We start from the raw sequence: 12,072 nt of genomic DNA on the forward strand, positions 1-12,072 counted from the left end.
AAACCATGTAGGGCACAATGTAGGAAACGATGTAGGGCACGATGTAGGAAACCATGTAGGGCACAATGTAGGGCACGATGTAGGAAATGATGTAGGTCATGATGTAGGGCACGACATAGGGAACCATGAAGGGAATGACATAGGGCATGACGTAGGGAGCACCTCGGCAAAGCCACATTTCCCAAACTACTCGAGCTGTTAGTAGCGTCGCTCGCTGGCCGTGATCTGTGCCGTAGCACCGTAGTGGAAACACATCACATCCACAGTTTAATGCACCAGCAGTATGCACCGTCGTGCGCCGTGCGATGGTGCATACTGCTGGTTAGCGACCATGGGCTGTACACTGCTGTTCACGGTGCATTGTGGGATATTTTAGTGAGTGTACAGTGTGTAACATTGGGACAGAACAACAACACGGTGAACGACCTGTACAGCCACTGTGTGGGTGTAGTGGGTGGTTGGGACACAGCCCTGGTCTACGTCTTCTTCTTTGAGTTCAGTCGGAAGTTCTCGTCCACCTGAGTGTTATTTTTGTTTTCTTTTGATCATTTTATTGATAGTGAACTTTTTGTTTGTTTGTTTTCTGTCTTTACATAATGTCCTCAGTCTGACCTTCACTTTTAACTTCTAGTAAATCCAATAAACAAATGAAATCTGTTTTTCTTGAAGAATGATCTGATGTGCTTTTCATTGTTTACATGTTTATGTTCTTGTTTTCTCTGTCCTATGTTTTCCTTTGAATAGAAGTTTTTGTCTGATCTTCAGATACTCAGGTGTGTCTCTGTTTGTGCAGGCGCTTGGTTCCCATGGTAACAGCGCGGTGGAGGTGGACCGCGACACGGCCGAGCGGATGGGTCGTATCCAGGCCAGTTACCGCGGTAACCGAGAGGCGGTGCTGGGCGAGCTGCTGCGACGTGTCTGCGACATTCAGCCAGAGTTTCATGCCAACTACCGTGTGGCCGGCTGAGGGGCGGGGCCACGCCATGCTGTGGGCGGAGTCAGGATCAGAGGGGCAGGGCAAACAGCCGTGGGCGATGTCCAACTTTAGCTTCGTTAGCTACAATAACAGCCAAACCATTTGATGTCAGTTGGTCAGGTTTCTGAGTCGGGCCCCTCGTGTTTCTGCTGCGACACCACAACAGACATGTTGGTGTTACTGTTTATTTATAATAAATCTCTTGTTTTTATTGGAATTAAGTCTTCTCCCACTCAGCCAATCAGAGTTCAGTTTAAAGTCAAAACAACACAGTCAGCTGCTGACTGGCTGTTGTGGCTCTTTGATCTCAGATCTGATTGGATGGATCAAGTGTAAAGGCTTTTATTGTGAAACTCTTGTGCATTCCTAGTGTTGTTTCCTGTTAGTGCTCATGTGACTTCCTGTTGTTGTTTGTGACTCATGGTAATGAAACATTAAAGTGGATATTGATTGGATGACACTGTGTGCTGCTCTGTGATTGGCTGATGAAACTCTGACATCACATATACATGACACCATTAGTTCTGCTGTAAACGGCATCGGATCGGTCTGTGGACGGCTGTTTCCATGCAAGGCCTGTGGTCCACATGCTATCTCTGTCGCTTGTTAAAATGGAGCCTGTTTTTCAGAGATCCCTCGTATACCGTCCCTGTCCCATCCTAATGGCCGCTCCCAAAAAGGCGAGCTGCTTGGAGAACATGACTATCGGCCGGTCGCACTCACCTCACTTGTTATGAAGTGTCTTGAAGAAAATGTTCGGGTGTGTTTTAGATCCCACAGAACCAACAGGAGCACAGAAGACGCCCTCCTGACCTGGAAACACTTCACCTGGACAACTTCATGTGCTCGTCTTTTACTGATCGATGTTAGTTCAGCGTTTAATGCGCTACAGACACACCTTTCAACGAAGAAGCTGAGTGATGTCAATGTGCAGCCCTCTGTTGTCAGATGGTTCCAGTCGTTTAACTGATCGTAGCAGCGCCGCAGGGTCACCTGTTTTATTTACATTATATACAGATGGATGCAGGAGGTTATATCCAGGAAATCATTTTCTAAAGTTTTCAGATGGCACTGCAATTTTATCCTTACTAAGTAAGGAAGGTAGCACAACTAAATACTTACAAGGAATTCCAAGATTCACTGACTGGTGTGATGATACGTACCCAGTGTTAAACACAAGCACAACAACAGGGATTGGGGAGCACAGGCCGGCGTTCATCCACCACCGCACTGATGCTCAGGGTCTCTTACAGGGGTCTGGGGGTGTACATCGAGAACACCTTCACTTGGAGCACACATGCTGAGCACTCGTGCAGTAGGTTGCAGCAACAACTGTACTGGACAGAAACACCATGGTAATCTTCTCCCATGCAGTGCTGCAGCCTCCCGGCTCGGTACGGCAGCCTCTCCGCTCAGCTGAAGAACAAGCTGCTGCGTCGAGCCCACCTGCCTGGAACATCACAGGTGAGCAGGAGCTGCAACACATCTGTGAACAGGCCACTCCGGCCAACAAGATCTATCATATGTCTGACAGTACAAGTGGTTATCTTCTGGACGAAGGCTCAGAGCCCCACAGAACAGGTTTCAGGTTCAGTCTGTAAGAACAGACTGAAGAGCAGCTCTGCACTCGACACCTCTCCACCTGACAGCCTGGAAACAAACAAACATAAATAAGAAATAAAATCCTACTTCCTCCCTACAGCCGCTACTGGCATCAGAACCCTGTCACACCTGAGCTCATTCTGTGGTTCTGATCCAGGTTGTCTTCTCCTGACTAGATCCTTGCTGGTGCTGGATCTGCTCTCAGATGGACGTCACTTTGGATAAAAGCTGCTGATGAAACTGTAGAACTGTTGTACAATGTCAGATCCTTGGTAATGTGAATACCAAGGAATTTGACTGAGTCCACCCTCTGAACCTCTTCTCTGCTGGTATGGAGGGGGGCTGTATGACTCTCCAGGGCCCTGCACTACGAAGCCAGATCAACATATCCAGGATATGTTCCAGAGATCCAGCTTGACTAACCCTAACAGCCCACTCAGGGTAACCGGTTCTACGACGGTGGTCATCAACTCAGTAAGTCAACCCAGGTCTGTCTGATCTGAGCGCGTGCACATAAAATGGGCGGAGTTATGGGCCTCTGACCAATCAGGACTACGGACAAGTCTGGCTGCAGAGCGGCTCACTTTACCGCCGAGGAGCAGAACATCATCTGGACCAGATATGAAGAACATAAAACCATGATAGGAGCAGAAAGAGAGCAGAGCAGGAAGGAATGGTGGCAGGAGCGGGTGCAGCAGCGTCTGGGAGACGAGGCCTTCAGCTTGAGTTGGATCAGGGTGTGGCCGTTGGAGTTTCTACATTGGACCAAAGTGAGCAGCTCTCCTGCAGTTAGAAGAAGCCACTGCTTTTCAGGTGAAGAGGCTTTTTAATAGTAAAACTACTGACCAATCACAGCGAGCTCCGCTCCCAGAGGGGCTGTTAGATATGACGTCCCAGTATCACCGGGAGGTCATGAGGTGGTCAGAGCTTTGCTCTGAAAGTAACAATGTTCCTTCAGAACTATATGTACTTTCAATTATACAAAGTTAAAACTACTGAAAATAAATCTGTCATATCTTGCGATTCACAAAGAATCCAAACGTGGTACATCTAGCTCGAACGGTTACAAAGATAATGCAGTTTAGGGATATATGATTATATAACAAGCTGATAAATTAAAGAAGGACTTATCCAACTGTAATTAAGCTGTGGAGTATTTATCAGGACCTGATATATCACAACATTTAACAATTACACTGAACACAAGGTAAGAAGGCACATCCTCTGGTACTGTGTCTTATTGTTCATTCATAAGTCCAGTTGTTGCATACCACAGGACATGAGGGGTCAGCAGAACAATACGTTCAGCCCGGGGCACTTCATTGCACCCGGCCATCTGGACCATTTGTTAAGGTCTACGTGGTTGAATGTTTTTCTTTGTCTTCCCCCAAAAGCTTCATTGTGTTAGAAGCTCTGATAGGTGTGATAAGGAAGTTCCTAAAGGAGCTCTGCTTCCTCACTCCTCCGAGTCTGCAGAGCTGATTTACATGGTCCTGTGACCTGCAGGACAGCTCTGTCTTTTTTATGGCATGTGACTGGGTGCTGGAAAGTTCAAATGAAGTTTTTTGAATCCTTTTGGGCATCTGTGTCTGTCCATATCCTACACCCCAGATCCTGCTTCATAGAACAGGCCCCTGGTCTTCCTGAAGTCTATGATAACCTTCCTTGTTTTGATGATGAAGACCAGGTTGTTGTCTGCACACCACCCTACCAGATGTTGGACCTCCTGTCTCTGTACCAGGTCTCATTGATGTCCCTCATAAGGCCTACCACGGTAGTACCGTCGGCAGACTTTATGTACAAGATGGGACAAATTTGTTATGAATTTAAAACCACACCTACATGGACCGAGTTCAAATTACACAAGAACACACTGGAGCTGTAACAGAATGTACCACTAGCACAAGGTGCTTCAGTGTCAGTTTTAAGAAACACCATCCATCATCTCTACCTGGACAGGTAACCAGCCTATCACAGGGCTACACTTAGAGACAGACAACAATAATAATAGATTTGACAGCATCAAATCAAAGTTATTTACTAATCACATTTATTGATATATTTAAAAGCCATTTATATGTATTTCAGAGAAACATTATTTCTATGTGATATTGAATATNATGTAGGGCACGATGTAGGAAACCATGTAGGGCTCGATGTAGGGCACGATGTAGGGCGCGATGTAGGGCGCGATGTAGGGCGCGATGTAGGGCACGATGTAGGGCGCGATGTAGGGCGCGATGTAGGGCGCGATGTAGGGCACGATGTAGGGCGCGATGTAGGGCACGATGTAGGGCACAATGTAGGGCACGATGTAGGAAACCATGTAGGAAACCATGTAGGGCTCGATGTAGGAAATGATGTAGGGAACCATGTAGGGCACGATGTAGGAAATGATGTAGGAAATGATGTAGAGCACGATGTAGGGCACCATGTAGGAAATGATGTAGGAAATGATGTAGGGAACCATGTAGGGAGCGATGTAGGAAACGATGTAGAGAACCATGTAGGGAGCGATGTAGGAAACGATGTAGGGCACGATGTAGGAAACGATGTAGGGCACGATGTAGGAAACNCCACTGCTCATCAGCAAAGGCCTCTCATTGGTCCAGGACAGTTTTGTTTGTTTTTTTAAATTATTCTTTTCAAACACAATTCAAAATCAATGTCTTATTTGACCAAATTATAATTTAACACATTTTTATTTATTATGACTTTTTCTTTAATGGACGGGATGAAGACATCTGAGGACGACTGTATTCAACAGCTGTGATTGATAAAGGCTACTTTAGGTCAGATTCAGAGAATACAACAAGTGTTGTCTCTGTAGGCTCTCATCTCATATATGTGAGTCAGAGGAAGGTGCGTACCTTGTCTTGGCTTGTTGGTCCAGGGTTATGAATCTTGCTTCAGGTGTGAGAGGTCCTGGCTTCAAATCCTTGGCAAACTACTGATAAAGATGTCTGAAAAGTTGTGTAAGTGACAGAGAAATGTTACATGTTGCTCTTCAAACTGCATCACACCAGGGGGTGAAGCAGGGTTAGCGTTAGGGAAACCCACAGCGTGTCTCTGAACAAGTCCTAACGTGATCCTGAGAGATATCTGACTGGAACCCGCGTAGTACTGATATTCTGGCTTCAACAAAAGACTTGTGTTGGTCTCCAAGAAGTCTCAGGTCTAAATCTTGTGCACGTCCTTGATGACAAACACTTTATCTTTGCTGCACAAGTTGGTCTGAGATGTGAGACGTGTGCGTGCTAAACGTAATAGATCAGAAGGAGAACTGAAGCTGAGGTTGAGGATTCAGGACCTCTTGGTTGTCCTGTACTGTCTGGTGCAGCCTCCTGACACATCAGCGTACTGGGTTAGGGTTACTGATGATGTCTACATGTGTGACTGACTGAGGAATCCAGTTAGTTCCATTTATTTATACAGATCAAAGCCACACATCAGACGTCTGTACAGCACACGCCTGTTGATTCATGACGTCTGTACATGTGAGGCATCACATTATGAACAGAAGAAAACAAACCAGACGACAAACTGTTATCTAAAAGTGAGCAATTAGTAAAAGAACAATATAATCACTTAATCACACGTTGAATTTATTGTAATTTTTTAAAATGATTTTATAGAAACTTAAAGAGCCAGACAGTGACAGACAGTGACCCTAACCCTACTACACATGGTCTCATTATCTACTGTAGTGGACTGAGTTACAAGCCTCCATCTGATTGGTCAGTCCATCTGACCAACAACTTATCATCCACATCTACTTCTGTGTAGGAACGAGCTCATCAATGTCTCGGTTGACCTCCAGCCTCGTCTCCATGGAGACAAGCAGTTTGACACCGTCCACCACCAGCTGGGTCAGGCCCACCTCACTCTGGCCAAAGGTCGGCACATTGCTCACACGATACAGCTCCGGGGATTCTGGGAAATGAAAAGACAAACTGGTAACTTCTGCTGACTTTTAGAAAAACTAGTGGAGAGGTTCAGATATTTAAAATCTCTGTCCCCTGAAGACTCATCTCTGTGGAGCAAAGTCACACTTTAGGCCCAGCCCAGCCTTACAGTGGACCAGTGCAGCTCCACACCGTTCTTCTATAAAGTCAGTGCTCTGTTGCTCACTGCAGCTCGAGCTCAGCAGCTCACTCAAGCTGTAACATCAGAGGAATTCAGTCATAAACACTCCAACTGAAAACCGATTCTGAAGAAGAACATTAAGAAACATGTCGGTACATATGAAGCTCTGGAAGTCTGAATCTGTGTCTTTCAGTCACCGCACAGCAGCTTTATACTGAACCACATGCTGGCTGCTTATTCCACTGGGACATGTCTCCCAGTGTAAAAAACCAGAACATCATATGGACATGTTAATAAGACAACACAACAAACACTAAAATCGACTTGATGTTCACTAGAGTGGGTCTTTATGGTATGTTTTACGTTAAAGAGGGTGTACAGGAACCTACAGGTCACAGGTTTGATCCTAACTGCAGATAAAGCTTCAGTGTTTTAGAAAGATCTCATCCATAAATAACTCCGTCTATAACATACCTACACCGTCGCCCAGAAAGTTGGATTAATTGTTGTTTTCAGACACGTTCCTATTTTTATTTCTACTTCTACACATCAGTCATCACGTTGACCAGGTGCGCTGATTACAGGTGGAACCAGTTCTGACTTCAGGATGTGACTGAAGAGTTAGGGTTAGTGGGACGTCCTGCCCAGTGACACCATCAACCAGCTGGGGGACAGAACGGCACCATGTCTGAACACAGTGGTCCGTGTCAGGGGGCCAGATTCAGTACTGGTGACATCTAGAGTAATATTGGACACTCTGATGCATGGAGTCCCCTCCAATATGTGTTTCCTGTTAAATGAACAAGGTTGAACAACTGAAACAAAACCCTTCATCCTGTTGTTCACTGCCTCCAGTTTAGTTTAAGCCTGAACACACAGCTTGCAAAAGTTAGTTGTGGTTGAATTTTACTGTAATATGTGTTGTATGTATAATGTGATATCAATAAAGTTTTGAGAAGATATAAACTTTATCTATCAAGAACAAATCGCACTGTCACAATCATTTCAAGAGAACAGGTTTAAAAAACATATATTTATTACAACTTTATGGGCAGAAATGTACATGTTCTGCTTCTGTATTTGAGGCACCTAAATGAGGAGCTGCTCAGTTTAAGTCAGTGTATTTATAGAATCATAACACGTCATCCATTCCTTATGGCGTTATGAAGAGGACTGCAACAACTCCCCCATGAGCAGCACTTGGAGAACAAGCAAAAAAGAACACAGGTACATACAGGGTCAGTAGCTCAGGGTCTGAACATGCTGTGGTGTAGCGATGAGGTGAATCCAGACTGCAGAGTGACATAGAACCTGACACTTGACCTACTGCTGCACGCCAATGTGACAGACTAAAGAGTGCATCCACGGTAGAACCAGGCGGGGGCAGCACAAGCCATCTCACCGATCTCCAGGAAACTTGGTTAGTTTGAAGGGTCCACCCAAACCTACTCTAGTCTAAGTTTAAGGACCTCTGGTCAACCCGGGGGGAGTTGTTCACCCCTTGTTTTGTTTTTTAAACAAGAATGACCAAAAATCGCCTAAAAAACTGGTCTACAGTATAAAGCTCTACTGCTGTGAGAATTCAACCAAATCTTTTCATATTTTCAGTGAATGTTATCCTACCCAAAGACAATCTACTGTCCACGTTTGGTTCTCCTACGACGAGTTCCATCACACCAGTCATGTGAGACCAGACGCCCCTCTCACCCAACAGTGAAAACTGCTAAAATACCCAAAGTTTAGGCCAAAATATCTCCGATGCCCGAGCATGCTTCAGAAAACGGAGCATACCGTCTAAAAGGTGGGACTTCATACTAACATTATCTGCAATAAAATCTTTGGCCACTCACTGAATGATCCTACAGGAGGACTGCAAACACGTCTCCACCACAGGTTACCTGCTTCAGTTTGTTTTATTATAACGCACTGATTCTGACATGGCATCTTAATACAGAAAACTTCATCAAAAAGACTTCCTCTACTGAGAATCAACTGATTCGCTTGAGACTCAATGTTGGCTGCTGAATACGCCTAAACAGCAGGAAAGCGTTTGACTGTAAAATCATCCCTGAAATGACTTCCTGGCCAGCGCGTACATCTTTGTGATCTGATAGCTGGATTCGATCTTCCATAAGAACTACAAACAGAACAAACTTTCACCCTATTAAAAATACTACTGATGCAAACGAATCAACTTGTTCTGTTTTCTTCTAAAAATCAGCGTTCATGTATGAAGGTTTGTGATTCTAAATGCTGAATTGGGGCTTAGGTTATGTATTGGAGCTACTAGCCCAGATACAGCCAGAGGTTGTTGAGATTCACAGGATTTCTATAAGTAGACTGTTGACTGCCAAAAGGTGTGCATGTGCATGGATGAAAAATTCAAAGTGTTCCTCACCTGCACCGATCAGTTAGAGGCATACGATGCAGAGGTGAAAAGGTCTGTGGTAAAAAACCATGTAACCCTAACCCTATCGTGGATGCACTCTTAACACCTTAACAGACTCATTTAAATGCAAAAAAGGCTATAATGCAGCCATGACAATTATGGCATTTTTGTTGGCTGCTAAAAACGTGTTTTTCAAAGCCGTGTGGTAGATGCATGAATGCAAAATGTGAAGTTATGAAGTGGCCTGCATGTCAGATATTGGTGATACCAGTGTGACCTTGATCTGAAATATATAAACAAATGTAATAAACTTCACCAACATTGCCCCTACCATAGAAGAAATGAAGCTGTAGTTACACACAAATCACATTTACACTTAAGACTAAAATAGAACTTGAAGTAAAAATGAAGCTACTGAGTACCTGTTTTGTCCATGCAGATCCTCAGCCTCTTCAGGACGTCCTGCAGGCGTTTGTGTTTGGGGAGGTGTTGCAGTTTAAGATACACACTAATCTTCAGACCTGTTCCGACATGAGCCGGGGAGCTCGTCACCCATCCCAGCTGCTGCTTCCAGATGAAGGGGTGTCTGAGCTGTCTGTAGTAGTCCTCCAGCTGAACCAGACACAGGAGGACACAGTCAGAGACAAAGGTCCATTTTTAACCACTAAAAAACACACCAATTGCTCAGCACCAACAACCTACAGGATAGTATACTGGCAGTTTAATTTTATTAGCTGATATATACCCCAGTACAGACATATACATGCAATAGACTTATATCAGATGGTATACGACTCTATCAGTGTAACAATGGACGTAACATCGGCCCACCGTCACAGCAAAACTAGGCTTGGTTCATGTGACTTGAGATTTATATCCTAAAAAGTTGCTGCATCTACTGTGACAGTGATATATGTAGTGATAACATGTTTTACATCTTGCTAATCACATTATATCCGTGTAAGTATTTGATTTGTGTTTGTCTGTCCCAATGAATTCCAGTGTGACCAGTTTAAGAGTGTCTGAACTGTTTGGTTGAGTACATTTATTTCTGATAGACTTTAATTTAATTAAGTTTGAAAGATGTAGTCTTATTATCTTGCCTAAACATCTTTTGTTAGATTTAAAAGTTCCAGAGTATAAATGTGCCCTTATTAGAGAAGTATATATAGAGCACTTGTATTAAAAACCAACAGGTGTCGATCAAATAAGAGTCATCAAAAATGCGTCATAAATGAAAACGTTGACTTGCATTGATTGTCATTGTAATTAAAAAACGTTGGTGTGATCAGACTGGTCATTGACCTTCTGCAGGTTGTTGCAGATGCATCTAAAAGCTTCAGCCACGTTGGCATCTTCTCGTTTGGACACCAGCCTGAGGTGGTCCTCCATGTTGATCCAGACCACCAGACTGCTATCTTTACTGACCCTGCATGAGAAAATATTGGGATTAAATTTTACACAAGAGAATTTTCTCAGGTACTTTCCCTCCCAAAACATCATAGGTACCTGAATCTTTGGCCAGATTTCAATTATTGATGTGAATGTCTGGTGGTGCTGAGTTGCTTCTGCCCATTCTACCCCCCACATATACACACATCTGGAGCAATTAGTGTTTTATTGTCTTTCTCATGGACAGTTTGACAGATGAAGCTGGGATCCAAAGTTACATTTAATGGATAACCTGCTCTACCATCTGAGACTTAGCTCTACATAGAAGAAGCAAAACTGACCAGACTGCCCTGGCATCAGGCCAGTCCCGGGCCAGACCAATACGTAGCTGGGAGGAAGATGGAGGCTTCAGGGTTAGTTCCCTCTGCTGCTCCTGGTTCAGCTCTTCCAGTAAGAACAGTTGACCTGATAGCTCCTCCTCCTCCAGCCGCTGCAAAGCTAAAAAAGACAGGAGACACTGGTCAGCTGGTTAGTACATGGACTTGTACTGACAAAGCATCTAACCCTAACCCTAGGCCAAAAGTAGATCCTAACTGCCCCTAAATTTAGCACTTCAAAGTGGGTAAATTATCAAATCCAAAGCAATGGTGTCAATCTTGCCTTTTCTTACTTTAAGAGCTTCTCTCTGTGGCTTTGCATCAACATATTTACAAAGTCTTAATAAGGAACCTTTTCCATTGAGGAGAACTTCTTGCAGTAATATAACTGTTGGGCAACAGCTTACCACTGCAAGTCCAGTTCCCATTTATTGCTCAGATGCAAATAGTGTTTGTCTGTTCATGTTATTTTTCAAAAGTGGCCAAAAGTTAGTGTAAACCGGTTATGGTCCTGCGCTTATGCACAAAAGAAGAACAACAAAGACTTCAATCGCAACACATTGTCAAACAGAAGTAAACATGGAGGCCACTGAAGTCAGGGTTCACCGTTTTATTTCTATGAATGTCAGACTGTTGATTTTTGGAAGTTAAAGACCTCAGAACAGTGGGGAAGCAGTCTCAACAGTAAGTATACTGGCCCTTTACTGTACTTTATCAATACAAACTAAACCGTTCTGTGGCAAATTTGTTCTCCAAAACTGGAGCCCAAGCCAGCCGTAATCAGCCTAACACACAGACATGCAGTACCTTTCCTGGCCAGTGTGAGGAGCTGCCTGCGCTCTCCTCGGCTGCAGTGTGTTGGGAAGCAGAAGTCATCAACACCTCGAATAACACTGACCTCACAGCGTGCAGCGTATGACCTGTCCAAGTCATCGCCCCCCTGCACACACACAAATACACACACAGTGATTCATGCTGGTCAGAAGGTACAGGTAGCGTTTCTGGACCATACAGGTAGTGTTTCTGGACCATACAGGTAGTGTTTCTGGACCATACAGGTAGTGTTTCTGGACTTTACAGGTCATATTTCTGGACCATACAGGTAGTGTTTCTCGACCACACAGGTAGTGTTTCTGGACCTTACAGGTAGTGTTTCTGGACCTTACAGGTAGTGTTTCTAGACTTTACAGGTCATATTTCTGGACCATACAGGTAGTGTTTCTCGACCATACAGGTAGTGTTTCTGGACC

The 12,072-nt window shown here is 44.3% G+C and overlaps 2 protein-coding genes across 2 annotated transcripts in view; one reads left to right on the top strand and one right to left on the bottom strand.

The window, feature by feature from the left end:
• The window catches only part of atp6v1g1 (ATPase H+ transporting V1 subunit G1), a 4,631-nt gene extending 3,200 nt beyond the window's left edge, over nt 1-1,431 (top strand). The window contains exon 3 of the mRNA XM_008298011.1: nt 794-1,431. Within this exon, the coding sequence (XP_008296233.1) occupies nt 794-967 (174 nt within the window). The 3' untranslated portion in view covers nt 968-1,431. The remainder of the gene's footprint in view (nt 1-793) is intronic.
• A 4,731-nt stretch (nt 1,432-6,162) lies between these two features.
• LOC103369328 (creatine kinase B-type) overlaps nt 6,163-12,072 on the bottom strand; it is a 13,098-nt gene continuing 7,188 nt past the window's right edge. The window contains exons 5-9 of the mRNA XM_008298016.1: nt 11,630-11,762; nt 10,787-10,943; nt 10,359-10,482; nt 9,476-9,665; nt 6,163-6,511 (exon numbers count right to left, since the gene is read on the bottom strand). Of these exons, the coding sequence (XP_008296238.1) occupies nt 6,351-6,511; nt 9,476-9,665; nt 10,359-10,482; nt 10,787-10,943; nt 11,630-11,762 (765 nt within the window). The 3' untranslated portion in view covers nt 6,163-6,350. The remainder of the gene's footprint in view (nt 6,512-9,475; nt 9,666-10,358; nt 10,483-10,786; nt 10,944-11,629; nt 11,763-12,072) is intronic.

This window comes from Stegastes partitus, unplaced genomic scaffold (assembly GCF_000690725.1).
Source record: "Stegastes partitus isolate 25-593 unplaced genomic scaffold, Stegastes_partitus-1.0.2 Scaffold1271, whole genome shotgun sequence".
In the NCBI taxonomy this organism is placed as follows: Eukaryota; Metazoa; Chordata; class Actinopteri; family Pomacentridae; genus Stegastes; species Stegastes partitus.